The sequence below is a fragment of the Schistocerca piceifrons genome, chromosome 2 (genome assembly GCF_021461385.2).
Source record: "Schistocerca piceifrons isolate TAMUIC-IGC-003096 chromosome 2, iqSchPice1.1, whole genome shotgun sequence".
In the NCBI taxonomy this organism is placed as follows: Eukaryota; Metazoa; Arthropoda; class Insecta; order Orthoptera; family Acrididae; genus Schistocerca; species Schistocerca piceifrons.
Genome location: NC_060139.1, coordinates 700612529 through 700628620, shown reverse-complemented (window position 1 = coordinate 700628620; position 16092 = coordinate 700612529). Strand labels below are relative to the sequence as shown.

At 40.0% G+C, this 16092-nt stretch overlaps 1 protein-coding gene across 2 annotated transcripts in view; it reads right to left on the bottom strand.

The window, feature by feature from the left end:
- Positions 1 to 16092, bottom strand: part of LOC124774518 (aspartate--tRNA ligase, mitochondrial) — a 158872-nt gene that overhangs the window by 98367 nt on the left and 44413 nt on the right. The window contains exons 3-5 of one of the 2 annotated variants that reach the window (XM_047249487.1): positions 10245 to 10411; positions 10086 to 10170; positions 3596 to 3694 (exon numbers count right to left, since the gene is read on the bottom strand). In XM_047249487.1, coding sequence (XP_047105443.1) covers positions 3596 to 3694; positions 10086 to 10133 — 147 coding nt within the window. In that variant the 5' untranslated portion in view covers positions 10134 to 10170; positions 10245 to 10411. Of the gene's footprint in view, positions 1 to 3595; positions 3695 to 10071; positions 10171 to 10244; positions 10412 to 16092 lie in introns of both variants that reach the window. The other variant, XM_047249486.1, reaches the window with a different exon arrangement.

Genomic DNA, 16092 nt, shown 5'->3' with positions numbered 1-16092 from the left:
AGTCACAAGTGGTCGTCCCTGCCCTGGTCTTCGGGATACAATTTTGGTCTATATAAACATTTATCACATCCACGAAACAATGGAACCACTCACATTAAGCGATCAGGACATGCCAGTATGCAACTGTCCTGCGCCCATTCTTCCTTTGGCCTTCCACTGCAGAGAGTCTGGTAGGTGTCTTCTCTGTGCCATAATGCATTGTCTGTAACTGTATACACAGCTATTGTGAATGTGGGATTACTCGGCAAACACTACCCTGTTTGCTACGTGCCCTGACTCATTGTTGGCATGGTTGTCCATTGACTGGAATGCCATCTTTCATACAGAACACGATTGTACAGACATCTGTTGACAGTCTGTATGATTATACACGGGACTGGGAAATAGTGGTTTGTTGCTTTAATTCTGGACATCAGTGTATTCCCCCCCTCCCCATAAAGGTTTTACCCTTGTCACTGATACTGGTTTCAGTAATTTATGTATGCAGGAACAGAAGGAAATTGTTCTTATTATTGAAGCACTTGTACCTATAACAAGGGCATAATGAATTTGAAAGGAATTCCTTACTGCAGGCAACACATGTTTAACAGGTATGGGCTCTGATAGTACAGGCTATCACAGCTATTATTAATATTTTAAGCAATATGGCCAAATTGAGCTTAAACCATTCCTCAATTTTCCCATTTCAAGTGCCATGGTACACTGCTACTACGTCCGGCCCAAACAATGCTTAAGCATTAAGTAATGTTTATAATCTAGTGAATGCTTAACATGAAAAGTTTTTAAGAGTACGCACCAGGGAGACAAAATTTGCACATAACCTTGTCACTTTCTGTACATTATTATGTAAATTTTTATAATGGAAATTTAATTGAGTCACACCCAGGGTCGGAATGCTTTCTCTGTCGCTTCACATACCTCATTGGCAACTCATATAACAGTTTTAATGAACAACCTGTGGGTCTGCTGCAATTCGTTGAATAAACAAACAATCCCACAGATGATTATTTCCATTGGAGATCATCATATTAACGGATTTCAGCATTTTTGCATGTGATTAATGTAACTGAATTAATCTGAGCAACCAGATGTAAAATGTGTATACATATGCTTTACATAATACATTCAACTGCATGGTACCCCTGTACTACTACAGATGAGACGAACAGGATTTCTTGCGTAATTACTATACTACAATTTTAGTGTTAACTGTTTGTTTAAAAAGAATTTTACTTATTTTCTTACTTAGTAATTAACTAGCAAGGTGAACATAAATTTACATGAATCACAGCAATACATTTACAAACTTAAGGTGAACCAAACCATTGCTTGAATAATATCAAGTCTTGATGTGCATATTGATGCATTTGATATCTGGATAATTTAATACAAGCAAACTGTGAGAACTGAGGAATATGGTTGTTGATATAAGGAAAACATGTAAGCTTAATGAAAAGCTAGTATTGCTATGTGATGGATCAAAGTTAGTTCTATGCTAGTTTATAGTTCATCTTACTAGGGTAATGCTTTCAACACTCGTTCATTTGCAAAGGGCGGCAGGTGTGAGGTTACTAGATTTTCCTTGATTTTATAAGTAATAATTCTGATGGATGTAGTGGACTGGTGGGAAAATCACATTCTGTAGTAACATTAAATGAATAAGCTTGACATGTTTCACATTAGTGGGAAGAGGAGATCAAAGATTTTAAGTTATCCCTAGTTGGGATCATACATCCTTTAAATAACTTTGTTTTTTGTTGTTGTTGTTGTTGATGATGGTGATGATGATGTTGTATGTCCATCTGAGGTTTTCCTTTTGGGCTTTGTTCATTGGTGTGTTTGATCGAACTATGCCTGATGCCACTCTCAATTGCAGGAAAGAGATGACTGTGGCATACGGTGCTCCAAGAAATACCAATGACCCGAATATCCAATGGACAAGCATGTCAGCGGCATTAAAGCTTCTTTGTATGTTTATGTTATGAGCTTGTCCACCAAACATAATGCGAGTGAGTCGTCATACAAAGAGTGAAGATCAAATAGTGTTTTAGCCATGAGATGTTGATTTGCCTCTGTAGCAGAGTTAATAATAACTACTGTAATGAGTTACTACGGAGACTGTCAGGAGTCCATTGACTTTAACTGCATCAGAAGAGTTTGACAGACATGGACAGACATGGACTCTCACAAACTTCTTGAAGTTGTGGCTGAACAGGAACAGCTGGAATCAGCTACAGTAGCAACTTCACCATGAAAAGTGACCAATCAGCAACACACACACAGGATGCCAGAGACTCGGACACTCCAGCTGGTGACTGTTGACCCATCCTGCTCCAATGAACACCCATATCAACATTCTGGCTGCAGTGTCATTACAGCCTCAAACCCCACTGCAACAGCAATGATGTGTGCCTATAGACACAGATCCTTACCTACTGTTCCAACCCTCCCAACACCCGCCCCTCTGGATGTGGGCTCAAGCAGTGCTTCGCAACCATTGGACCAGCCAGCATCATCCTACACACTTATGCCACTGTAGGCTGGTCCAATTGCTGACATCATCAGACAGAAGGAGAAGAATGACAATATCGGCAGCACACCTCCCCCTTCCACTCCATTGGTCCTGGCACTATTCCTGGCCATTTCCAGCACTAAGTGCCAAACAAAAGGGGGGGGGGGGGGGGGGGTGGAGGGGCAAGGGATTTAATGTCCTACAGTGTCAATATTGATTCAAAGGCTGAGAACTTAAGAGTCATATACGGCCTCTGGTGAGTGATTTTTAAGTCCCATGCAGCTCATTAAGCAGTCACATGCATACTATATTTACGGCATTTGATTACACATCATTACAGTTTTGGTACAAAGATGCAACACTTTTATTTTTGATTAATTTTATGCACATCTTTGATTTTATGCACATCTCTCTCGGCACAATGGAATTGGTTCACAATGACTGATTTGTTTTTGGATTTCTGTTATCCTACAGTACTCATCCATTCTGACTGGCACTCTAATTGCTTGTGATTTCCGATGCTCCACTGTTCTATGAAAGTCACGAAATGCAAGTGTTTCTATTGTGATCAACACAAAATTTTTCTTCAATAACTGCTGTGTCGGGAAATGGAATGCAGTTGTTTCATATCAGTGCAGCAACAACTCCCTCTCCAGAGTAGCTTGTGTAACACCAAGAGAGAGAGAGAGAGAGAGAGAGAGAGAGAGAGAGAGTCATTGTTACTCAACATTCCTAACACTCCAACATAAGTACCATTGAATTATCAAGTCATGAAAATGGTGACAAGATTTCCAGGATCTGGATCTCCCAGATTCCTTCCAATTCCCTCTCCATCTAAGCATAATTTTATGTTGCAGCCTTATGTGAAAAATAAAATTACATGGAAGTTGTTTCTTATATTGTTTGATTGGCATGGAAAAATGTACACAGTTCCACGCAAAACTAGGAAATGAAGTATCGCAAAACATAATAACAGAATGTATCTCCAATGAATGCAAAAATTAAAGCCAAATTATGAAATTTTCCTAGCAACATTTAAACACAGTTTCAAGCTGATACAAATATAATTTTATAAGAACTTACCTTATTGAAGTCTCGAATGCTGAAGGGCAACTGTTTTTTTGCCAAACTCACTACATTCAAATCAGAAATATGAACTTCTACACTGCCGGTCTTCATATCCTGGAAAAATTAGAAATCTGCAATGAAGATATTGTCTTAACATTTTTCCTATTAGTTCACAGTAATCTATACAGCTAAAAGTCACATTCTCACAAGTAAAACACAGTTAGGTCCCAAATCCACCTGTGGATTTCTCAGAAACTGATGTCTGGGGGGAAGAACCCAGATGACATGTGTGGTGAAACAAGCACTGAAGTTATGACTGTCATGTTTTCGAACATGCTCTGCAACAGGATATTGTGTCTTGTCGGTATACACCCTCTGTCTATGCCCACTCATCCTAACTGACAACTTAGTGGTAGTCATGCCAATGTAACAGGTGTGAACATTGTTTACATAACAGCTGGTATATGACATGTTTCACAGGTGGCTCTCCCTTTGGTAGTATATGTTTTGTCAGTTATAGGGCTGATGCAGGTGGCATTAGGAGGGAGCATAGGGCTAGTTCTGCAGTGGTGACATTTACAGGGGCAGGAGCCACAGGGCAGGGAGATGGGTGCAGAAGGAGCATGGAGCCTGACAGGGATACTGTGGAGATTGAGAGGGCAACGAAAAGCTATTTAGGTGTGGTGGGCAAAATCTCAGACAGGCTAGATCTCATTTCAGGGCATAGCCTTGTCAAAGTAGCTGATTAATACTTTCAAGAACAGTATAATACTGAGTGACGAATGATGGTGTGCTCCGAAGTTGTTTTTTGGAGGGATCAACAGTACCAGGATTGGATGTGATGGTCCAGGAAATCTGCTTTTGAACTAGGCTGGTGGCGTAATTTTGTCCTGTGAAGGCTGGGGTGGGAATGGTAGTGTATTGGTGTAAAGTTGGCCTTGGATGCCAACTGCCAAAATGTAAGTATTACTGTTTGTTAGTAGGTTTAGGGTCCTGAGATTTTAAGGTGGGACTGCAGGTCAGTTTGAATCACACAGACAGGATCTTGATGGCAGATGCTGCATGTACAGTGTCAGACATCTGGTGTAGAACTTCACTAACATACTCCTGTCACTCAAAAATCACAGTAGCAGATCCTTTGTCTGCCGGGAGGATCATGATTGAGTCTTAAGCTTTTAGGTAACACACAGCCCAGAATTCTGCACAGGGCGTGTTAGGACCATGGTTTAGGAACCTGAGAAAGGATTGTGAAGCATGCTGGATGTGACGAATTCTTGAAAGGCTTGTAAGCGATGATTTTGATGTAGTGGCGTGGATCAAGTTGGGATCATAGTCAGAACTATTCAAGGGAGGGTTCAATGTCAGATTTGATGTTGGAAAGGTTTTGGGATTGGATTGCAAAGTGGTATTTCCAGGTGACTTTACATGTGAAGGATAGTACATCCGTCACCAAAGCAGCATGATTAAATGCAGCCTTCAGCTGTTGGTTTGGTTTAGAGACAATGATGACATCTTTACCTTATGGACTCATGGTGAGGCTTACCTTTTAAAATTCCTGAAATCTCTAAATACAGTCTTCCAATTAAATTTCACATGGTCCTATTCCGAACCCCACACCAGTTTCCCTGAAGGTGATATACTAACCAACGGCCAGCAACACATTTCTGTTCACATTAAACCTTCTAACAAACAATAATACTTACATGTTGACAATTGCCATTCTTTCCATATCAAATGTTCCCACCCATACAGCCTTGGCATCCAAGACAAACGTGTTTGTTCGGATGCAGACTCTTTATACCAATATACCACCATTCTAACCTCAGCCTTCACTGGACATAATTTACCCCATCAGCCTAGTTCAAATGCAGATTTCCCGGGCAATCACATCCAACAGTCGTACTGTTGATTCCCCCAAAAAACAACTTCGGAGCACACCACCATTCGTCATTCAGTAATATACTGTTCTTGAAAGTATTAATCAGATACTTTGACAAGGGTATGGCTTCCTAAAATCATGTCCTGAAATGAGATCTAGCCTGTCTGAGATTTTGCCCACCACACCTAGAATAGCTTTTCATTGCCCTCCTAATCTTCACAATATCCTTATCAGACCCCATGCTCCTTCTGCACCTATTTCCCTACCGTATGGCTCCTACTCCTCTGATCAGCTCCGCTGTAAGACTCGCCCTATGCACCCTTGTACCACCGCCTATACCAGCCCTATATCTGGCAAAACATATATTATCAGAGGGACAGTCACCTGCGAGACTGCACGTTATAAGCCAGCTATTATGCAAACACTTTTCGGTCTTTTACATCAGCATAACTACCACCAAGTTATCAGTTAGAATGAATGGGCATGGGCAGAGGGTGTATACTGGCAACACACAATATACTGTTGCACAGTATGCTCTACAACATGACTTTTTCACCACATGCATCACCTGCATTCCCCCCGCAGACACCGCCACAGGTTTGCAGATTGACTGAGGCGGGGAGTTGTGTTGGATGAAGTGGGTGAGACATGAATGGCGGTGGAGAGCGGGAGGAAGGGTTGGAGTAGGGTGACTGACAGATCTGGCAGCTGGGAGGGAAGCATCAGGTGCCTGGGACAAGAATACAACATGGACACTGACACTGGTGAGTTTGTGCAGTGCACGATGATGATGTATGATGTTAACATGGATGAGTGAATCTGAAAGGGAGTGATAGAATATAGGAAAGGAAGACTGAGAGGAAGAGTGTGAGTGCAACATGAATAAAGTTTACAGTCTTGGTGCAGAGCAGCATCTGAAATTGAGGTCAAATCCCATACACAGAGCTCAGAAGGATGATGTGTGTGGGGGGTGGAGGAGAGGTGTGTGGAAGATAGCATGGGTTGCAAAGAAACCACTGAAATGGAGCATGCTGTGCTCAGTAGCATGTTCTGTCATTGGATAATCAGTTCTGTTCTTGGCAAGTTCTTCAGTGGCCATTCAGTTGTGTAGACAGCTGGTTGGTGATCATGCCCATATAAAATGTAGTGTAGAAATGGCAGCAGAGCTGGTATGTGACATGAAAGCTTTAACAGTGGCACTGCCTCTGATGGGTTAGGATAGGTCGGTGTTGGGTTAGAGTTGGATGTGCTGGGTGCATCTATAAAATAGGTCTTGCACCTGGATATTCCACAGGGATGTGACCTATGTGGCAAGGGGTTAGAAGTGGATGTGTCTTAAGGATGGGCAAGAATATTGCATAGACTGTGCAGGCGGTGGAATACCATTTCAGGAGGGTTGGGGAGGATTGTGGATACGATGTTCCTGACTTCTGAGCACAACGATAAACAGTCAAAGCCCTGGCAAAGGATATGATGCAGTTGTTTCAGTCTGGGGTGATAGTGGGTAGTAAGGAGGGTGTTCATTTCCAGCTGGTTATTGGGGTGGTGAGAGGATAAGGTGTGTGTGGAAATGTATTGGCAATGCTAAAAATCACTATATGATCTTGTTCATCAATATCTTTCCCCCGAGAGCCTAAATCACAAGGGATGTTGGTGAACTCTGCACTTAGCTTAAAAATACTAGTTTCTTGGTATACACTACACAGGGAGTTCTAAATTAGTTCAGACATTTCCTTTTCATGACCACTCCCCAACAGAAGGTCTTTTTAATGCTCTGAACTCTACTAACCTTATGTTGCACTATCTTCCCTGTCTTGTCAAAGTATTCCTGAACTCCTTGAGTTGTCTGCACACGTTTGTCTCCTGTCTCGAGAGCAATGAACATGTTGGATACGTCTACACCAAGCCTAGCAGACTTGCCTGACCTTACTGCTGACAACTGGACCTCTCAACTGTTCTAGCTCTGCTTGTGCTACTGTCAGATCAACTACTCTTTGTCCATAATCATGGAGCAACAGCCACAATTATTACAGTGCCAAAGGGTAGCCACATGTCTTCCCAAGCTGGTTACTTCAAAGCACCAAACACAAAATGTCTACGCAGTCTTCACAATATCACTACACAAATATAATGAGAACAAAATTTTCTAAAAATATAGTAGTGCAATGTGTTTACCTTATAATTTGATGAAAAGGTTCAGAGAAGGGGGTATGTAGATATATAAAGAAAGCTTTCCAAAAAAGGCTGTAGCATAAAATTCTGCATGTTTGATAAATGCACTACAGAGTAAGTTTATATAAGCAAATCTGTCAAATGCTATAACAATATTATTGAAAAAAAAAATTAAAAAATAGAACTAAAGAAAGGTGGCAGCCTGTCTCCAATTCTTTTCAATATACACACACACTATGTCATCAAAAAACAGGAAACATAGACCACCAGGAATATATCTAGGAAATGAAGGTATTTGAATACACTGTTATCAAGTTGTAATACAAGAAACAATGGATAATATGCAAAGATCTACTCACTGACTACAGAGGCTAAAATTGGAGCTAGACCTGAATATATCACGACACAAGAAAAATATCACAGCTATCAAGAGAAACAAACATAAGAGGATGACGATCTTACTCAAAAATCAAACTTCAGTCCAAGTCAAATATGGTAAAGAAATGTTCTTCATGGAATATAAATAATGAAAGGAATAAAGGCAATTCATTCACAAAAAAAGAATGGACATGTTGCTAAGCTTTCAGACAATGTCCTCCCCCAGAGCTAAAATGCTATCATGGGCTTTAAATAGTCGAAATGGAAAAGTAGGAATGTTGTACCATACGGCAACCATGTATTCAAATTGTGGATAAAAACTACATCAGGAATTATTGAAAATGAAAATTCATAATGTTTCTTATGAAAACACACACATTCTCTCTCTCTCTCTCTCTCTCTCTCTCTCTCTCTCTCTCTCTTTCTCTGGCACATGAACTGAGAAATTGCTTACTAAAATTGTTGCAAGCTTTGTACCAGAAATGGAGAGAACTACAAATATATATACTGGAAGATCTTCAGAGCTTCATAAATGAAAAGAAACAACATTTTTTTCTTTCCCCCAAAACCTTGGTGACATAGCTCTCATCAGTGCTTTGAAGATCTGTAGCACTGTAAAAGACTGCCAGTTTTGGATCAGTCAGCAGCTGAAACAAAAACCAAGGTTCACGCATGGACTCAGTTGTCAATTATTTGAGAAAGTGAGCTTCTGAGCAAGCAGAGACAGCTGCGAACAGATGAGAAATGAAGATTAGTATTTAAATCAAGTTGACAATGAAGTCATCAGAGATGGAGTACATCATCAGAATTGGTGTAGGATGAGAACAGAAAGCAGCTATCCCTTTATCAATAGAACCATTCCAATACTAAACTTTAATCAGCTGAAAGTTATAAATGATTGGTCTGAGAGCACTATCAAGCTCATGGAGCCCTACAATAAATAATATACAAAAACTACAAGCAGTACAAGCTTTAAGTTGTGTCTTGAGTATCTCCATAAGGCTACAGAGTATAGAGACTTTTCAAATTATAAGAATTTCTTTTTTAAATGTGATTTTTCCTCATATTTGCCTCACAAGTTTGGTACATAAAAGGTTTAACAGTTACATTATTGAGGCTGATGTAGTAACGTTAATAATTAAGTTGAACGGAATAAAGTCATTGGCTAATCAGCTACCTCTAACAAATATTTTTTGACATAAAATGTAAGTACAATTTTACGTGATTTTACTTTTTTTCAAAGTGTAGGGTCTAATTCACACCCCTTCCCCTTTTTCTACATGGCCCAAATTCGTCACAACTCCCCCCCCTCCAACTTGAGAAGTACAAGCCTATATGTATTGTGTTTCATTTTTGGGAGAAAAACGTTTTAATATAACATTTTACAAAATGATTTAAAGTTATTCTGAGAGTCAGTAGTTAAATAAATAATTTTTACGTATGCTATACAATTAAGGGAAAGTTACAAATTGCCAGTCATGGAGACAAAGAAACAGAAGTCAATATTTTGAGAACAGTCTGCAATTTGTCAAGAATGGGTGAAAGCAGTGAAGAAAGGGACAGGCAACTCGGTACTGAACTTAGAGCAGTGGAACTGAAACAATGAGAGACTGACCGTAAGAGTTCGAACAGAAACCAGACTGAACAAAGTGAATGGTGAATAACTGTTCCTTAGGACCTGGTCCTTTGTGAGCAACCCACTTTTACACCAAATAAAACTGCAACTGGAGGGCTTCTTGATACAAATGGCGACAGCACACACAAAGACAACAAAGTACAAGTTGCCACTTGAAACACTGCAGTGGCAGCCTAATGGAAGACCAACTGGAAGGTCTAGAAAGAGATGGATTGAAGATAAAACTTGCAATGTGCCTAATCCACAAAGGAAGCACTAAAAGAAATAGTCACTGCAAATGCTTTTAAACATACAATACACGATAAGTAACATGTTCATCGTATCATAAAACTAATCTAAAATGTATCATTGCTATGATAGTTCTCACATAATCAGTTGATAATTACACGTCTTCAAAACAAAATTTGAGCAACAAAATTTTCTTACAGTATTTTCCTGACCTTGAGGTCTTTCTTGAACAACTCCAGTAGCAGACAAGATGGACTCATATGGGGTATTTTTTATAACATCAGTGAGATCTCTTCTCTGCAACAGAAATAAATTGTCATTTAGATTCTTCAGTAGAACCTTTCCACAAAAAGAAAATAATTGAAACTTACCTCTTTTGGTATAACTAGCTGAGTTGAGCCATAGGAGTCTCTTAATGTAATAAACTTCCCCATTCGTTGAAACTCAAGCCAGCCAAATAATTTCACCACACTTCCCACATGCTTCTCAGTGAGGTCTCCACAAGAATGTGTTCGTTTCGTAAACTTGTTCACATTTCCTAGATTTAACACAAATTTGTATAAAATAACTATTATAATGAAAGATTCAAGTAAGAAATTAACTCAACGAAGGAGTTCTAAGCACACTACCATCATGAAACACAGCTGCATCAACTTTCCTCTCGCAATAATCCCCCTGTGATCACTGCGGAGTATTTCTTGAAATCATTAAATTTTTCAATACTTTTATTCAATCTGGACTCAAATACTGAAGAATCAGTTTGTTCTGTGTGTAATATGATTCTCAATCACGATTTCATCTCTAAGCTGACTAATGCTGTACTTCATATGAATGTTCATTCTTGAATGTTCATAAAAGTAACCACTAATCTTGTCTCTGAGAACTACAGTTATCACAGTGGGGGATCAAAAAGTTTCCATTTGAGGGCTGCACAGTCCATAATTGGTATGACAACCAGGCTAAATTGCCATGGGCTTTGAGGCAATCATCCCACTAACACACCAGACTGAAAATGGCAGTTTGGTAAAACACCATGCTGTACTGCGTGAAGAAGTCCATAGCAGCCTTCTGCGCATCCTTGTCCGACAGGAATCGATGGCCCTTCACGGCATTAAGGGACTGAAGGCATGATAATCACATAGAGAGAGATCAGGACTAAGGGTGGATGCTCAAGTATCTCCCACTTGTCTGTAACAGGTGATGCTGGCCTCCCAGAAAAACTGGCACATTGTGTCTAACTGCAACCCTCATGGAACCATTCCATAATAGTTATTTTCAACAGACATTTTGCTCCATATACAATCTACCATTGTTTGTCCTTCAGCAGCCAAGAAAAGAATAACAGCAGAATGTTAGTCCTCTTTGGACACATTTGGTAATAACATCACCATAGTTCAAATCTTTGCATTTACTGCACACACAGCGAAAAGACACAAATACCATATTAATCCCTTGTCTACATGTCAGTGCTTATATACCCACACTGGATTCATGCTACACTCCATTTACGCTGCAGCAATGCCCTAAAATCGAAACTTTTTAATCGACCCTTATACAAAACAGTGTGAGAGCAAAAGCAACTCCAGCATGTGACAATGGCAGACAGCTTTTGTTACTTACTATTTTATGTCTTACTCCAAGCAAACTCTGGCATGAACATAATAAAAAGAATGAGATACAATATGAAACTCTTATCATGAGGGTGAAAATAAAAATAGCTGTACACAACATAAATATTAGGACTACGGTACCATGTAAATATCTCTTCATGACTGATTAGAACATAGCGTCCCAACAAATTATTTTATTATGAGGTAAATCATATGGAGAACTAAAGCTTGACAAATATGTGTAAGATAGTTCTGTGAGGCATGGTGAGTGACAGTTTGAAATTCTAAGTAATGTTGTGATAAGTCTCCTTTAAAATACATTTGAAAATTATGGAATAGTACAGTGGTGGAGCGCTGATGTCTTAGATAATGGAGTTTTCTTCACTGGTCAAAATACTAGAACGATTACATGTGATATCAACAATTCTGCAAAGATAAACATTTCACTCACAGTGATATATTACATAAGGAAATATACTTTCTTATGTGTCAAACCAGACAGTAAACTAGATTGATCAGTGCCATGAAACATGTAGTTTGTGTAAATCAAGACTTCCACTGATTAAAAGGCAAAAATCCGCGGATGGGTGAACATTATAACTACAAGTAACACGAGTCCAAATCAGCATTTAAGAGCCAAAGCCAGTAGAGCACTAACTGACACCCCTATTGTGAGGTTTTCACCATGACTCTAGGTTTGCACTTATCAAAGATGAAACTATGAAGCCTATAAACAATATATCCTACTAGTTTCCTAAAGTGACTATTGCCTACATTTGATGTCAAAGTCCAACAACCACTCGTAGAAGTCAGATGGCAGGACTAGCAGTGGAGGGTAGGTAAAGTGCGTTAGGGAGATGCGGAAAACAGTGTAGTCATGGTCATATTGTGGAAACAGAGAAATATACCTGACGTCCAAAAGGAGCATAATCACTGGCTTTTGGGACAAGGGTGGAAGTATTTCCTAAAATGGCACTGACCAAAGCTGGTGCCGAACCAACTGTCATGGGCCACAGATGACAGGAGTGAACAACCGCTCCGACCAACCAGGCTCTACCACTGACTGTTTTTCATCCCTGGAATTTGCACACCAATAGTGCAACTGGAAGTACACTAAGTGGCGACAAGTGGCCTTTTCAGATGAATCAAATTTTATGCTCCATCAGACTGAAAGTAAACACCCTGCTACAATCACTGGAAATGTCCAAGCTAGAGGAGGGAGTATTATGGTCTGGGGAATGTTTTCAAGGCATGCTCTGGTTGATATCATCATTCTGGAAGGCACAATATATCAATGCAAGTATGCATCTATCCTTGGGGACCATGTTTGTTTTTCCTTGGTAGAATGTCATCTACCAACAGGACAATGTAATGTCACACAGCTAACAGAGTACATGCACCATTCAAAGAGCACTAGAGTGAGTTTATCATACACCCAAGATTTAAATCCAATTGAGAATCTGTGGGACCACCTTGATTGGGCTCTTTGCACCATGCATCGTCAACGAGACACCTAACACAGCTGGCCTTGGCATTGGAGTTGGCATAGCTCCAAATCCCTGTCAATATCTTCCAGCATCTCGCTGTCTCTCTTCCTGCACCCTCTGCACTGCAAAATGTGGTTATTCAGCCTTTTGACAGATGGTCACATTAATGTGACTGGACCATGTACAACAGGTATCAGAACTATACAATTTCTTATCCAAAGAGGATTAAAAAAACTTAAATACTTTATTATTTGTTGTGTAATTTATTGATTACTGATGACAATAGCACAGTTAGTTCATCTGGAACTATTTTAGCTAAAGAAAAGAATTTGCTATCATGGCAACCATGTGAAGGTGAAATTTTCAATGAGGATATTATAGTTTGTTTCTAGACTGGTACAGCTCATTTGAAAGCCCTAATTCTGTTCTTTTTAACAAACATTTAAATTTATTTAAAAAAAATTTATTTCAAAAATTATTTCAAAAATTCAGTCTTCTACAATGTTTCAGTCTTAAAATGTAATTATTTCCAACATTCAATGCCACCATTTCATAGCGTTGACTATTCAGTTCTCAGAAAAACAAATTTCTGCTAAAACAACTTATTATTTTGTTAATTATTCAAATTAAAATCTTGAGATTTTTTTAGAAAATTTTGGGAATCTCCTTACAAAATGAACTATTTTCCTACTCAACAGTACTAATAATTTTGGCATTTTCTAATTACATTGCTAATTACTTACATAAACTTATGTCACTGGATACTGTTTCTTTGTTCCTTTTAATTTTCCTGACTTATCTTCATACTAGCTGATCAGCTGGCATTATCTGAGTATAAATTTTTCCCAATCTTCTATTGGTCCATCTCTTCCTCCTGCCCCCTCTATGCCCCCCACCATCTGTTCATCTACACCTGCCTCTTCCCCCGTCTCTGTGTCCATTTTGTCCTGTCTTCCTCTCCATCCATCTTTTCCTTCAGTTCTCACTGTCCATCTCTTCCACTCCCTCTATTTGTCCATCTCCTCTTCCCCTTCTTCCTTTTCCACCTGCCCACTTTCTCTGCCCATCTCATCCTTTCCCTCTCCCTGTCCATCACCTCCTCAGAATTGTTGTCCATCTCCCTAACCCCCTTTCTCCATTCACCTCATCCCCCCTCCACCTGTCTCTAGCCATTCCCCCCTGCCGCGTCTCACCTACCCAGCTTCTTCTCTATCCATCTCAATCTTCCCCCAGCCTTGTTAATCTGCAGGTGGAGCCTCAGCAAAACAGGCTGATGAAGCAAGCTCATACTACTTCTAGGTAACACACCTGTCATGCAGGGCAGCTTACATGCCAGGGATTGGAAAAACTTTCATTCCCCTGATATGTAGGCTGCCCTGCAAAACAGGTTGATAAGGCAGGCTGATACTACTACAACACCTGTTGGTGGCTGGAGTGCAGGTTGACCTGCAATGTGGCTGGTTAAGGCTGGCCAATACTACTCCCATACAATATGCCTGTCGTGCAGGACAGCTTCACAACAAGGAATGCGCAGCACATATTTGATCATATCTCCACTCCTATGAGTGCTAGAAGGTTCTACCCATGCAGTACTGATTCTCATGAAATTTGTTCTTCATGTACCAAATTTGGTTGAAATTGACCGAGGGGTTTGCGTTTGCATAATTGCAGTTCCAGTAGAAAGAGAACCACTGCTTAGAATGATGTCAAGTTCGAACAGCATATTATTGATGCAAGGGGAAGTGTCATGGGATGAAAAAAAACTTATACCAAGAGATGGTGCTGTAAGCATATTAATATAAATGGGACTGGCTACAAATGCGAGATCAATCATAGTACAACAGCTATGGTTTGAGTTGCACATTACATCATCTGTATTGTTCAAAGTGCATGACTGCACAAGTTCAGCAGAAAACAGTAGTGGCAAAGTTTGTTAGGTAAGTCCATCCACCACAGCATGATCGTACACTATAGTACGGAAAAATTAGTTTTTAATTGTCCTGAGGTCAAAAATTACATAAAAAGCAAAATTACTTTGATTTTTAATTGTTTTGTGACGAAAAATGCTTAAAAATCAAAATTACAACTGTTTCTAATTGAGTTGAGACAGGTGCAAGACATGTTCAATATGCTGTCCACCATTTCCTGTCACAAGCTGAAGCAGAGAAACAGCATGTTCCACAACAGATCAGAATGTCTCGGGGGTCACGTTCAGAATGTGTTGCACAATGCTCGATTTCAATTCAATTACGTTTGTTAATTGGAGCACTGAAATCATCTTTCAGATAACCCCACAGCCAGAAGTCTCACAGATTAAGATCTGGATGGTTAAGCTGTAAGGAAATGGCAGCTGATAATTCTAGCATTTTCAAAATGCCTCTGCAGCAGCTGCTTCATTGGCTCTTCAATGTGCAGACAAGCACTATCTTGCATAAACATGATCCTTCCCACACATTCACACTGTTGAAGGGATGGAATGACATTGATGGGCAAAAGACACTCATAGCATTTACCAGTGACGGTACAGGTAACAGAACACACAGGACTCATCTCCTCGAAAAATACAGCGCTCCCATAAACAATGCCATCAAACTGCACCACATAGTCACGTTTGCACAATGAAATGGTACTGGTCGATGTGCATGTAGATTTTACCATTGCCCATCTTCTGCAATTCTGTGTACTGATATGTCCTTGAAGATGGGAATGGGCTTCGTTTGTCCACAGAATGTTCCATGGCCATTCACTATCCACTTCCGTGCAAGCAAGAAATTCCAGAGTGAACATTTATATCGCTGGCAGGTCAGGAGAAAGCAACTCCTGAACATGGGTGATTTTGTACGGACAGCAATGTTTCGCAGTATTTTAAACACTGTGTTCAAAGATCTGGCCAACATTCGGGCAATTCCCTGAGCTGGGCATGTTTGCATACCACCACTCCTGCAATGCTGTAGCCACTGCTTGTACTTACAAAGAACCAGTCTTTTCGGATTTTGTAATCATTTTCTCCAGAGCCTCATGAGACATCATAACAATGCCTTTTCCATATCCTCGAGTGTCCAGAGCTTCTGCTGTGTTACTGGTGCAGAGTAACCATTCTAGTAAAAGAGCCTTGCCAGTAG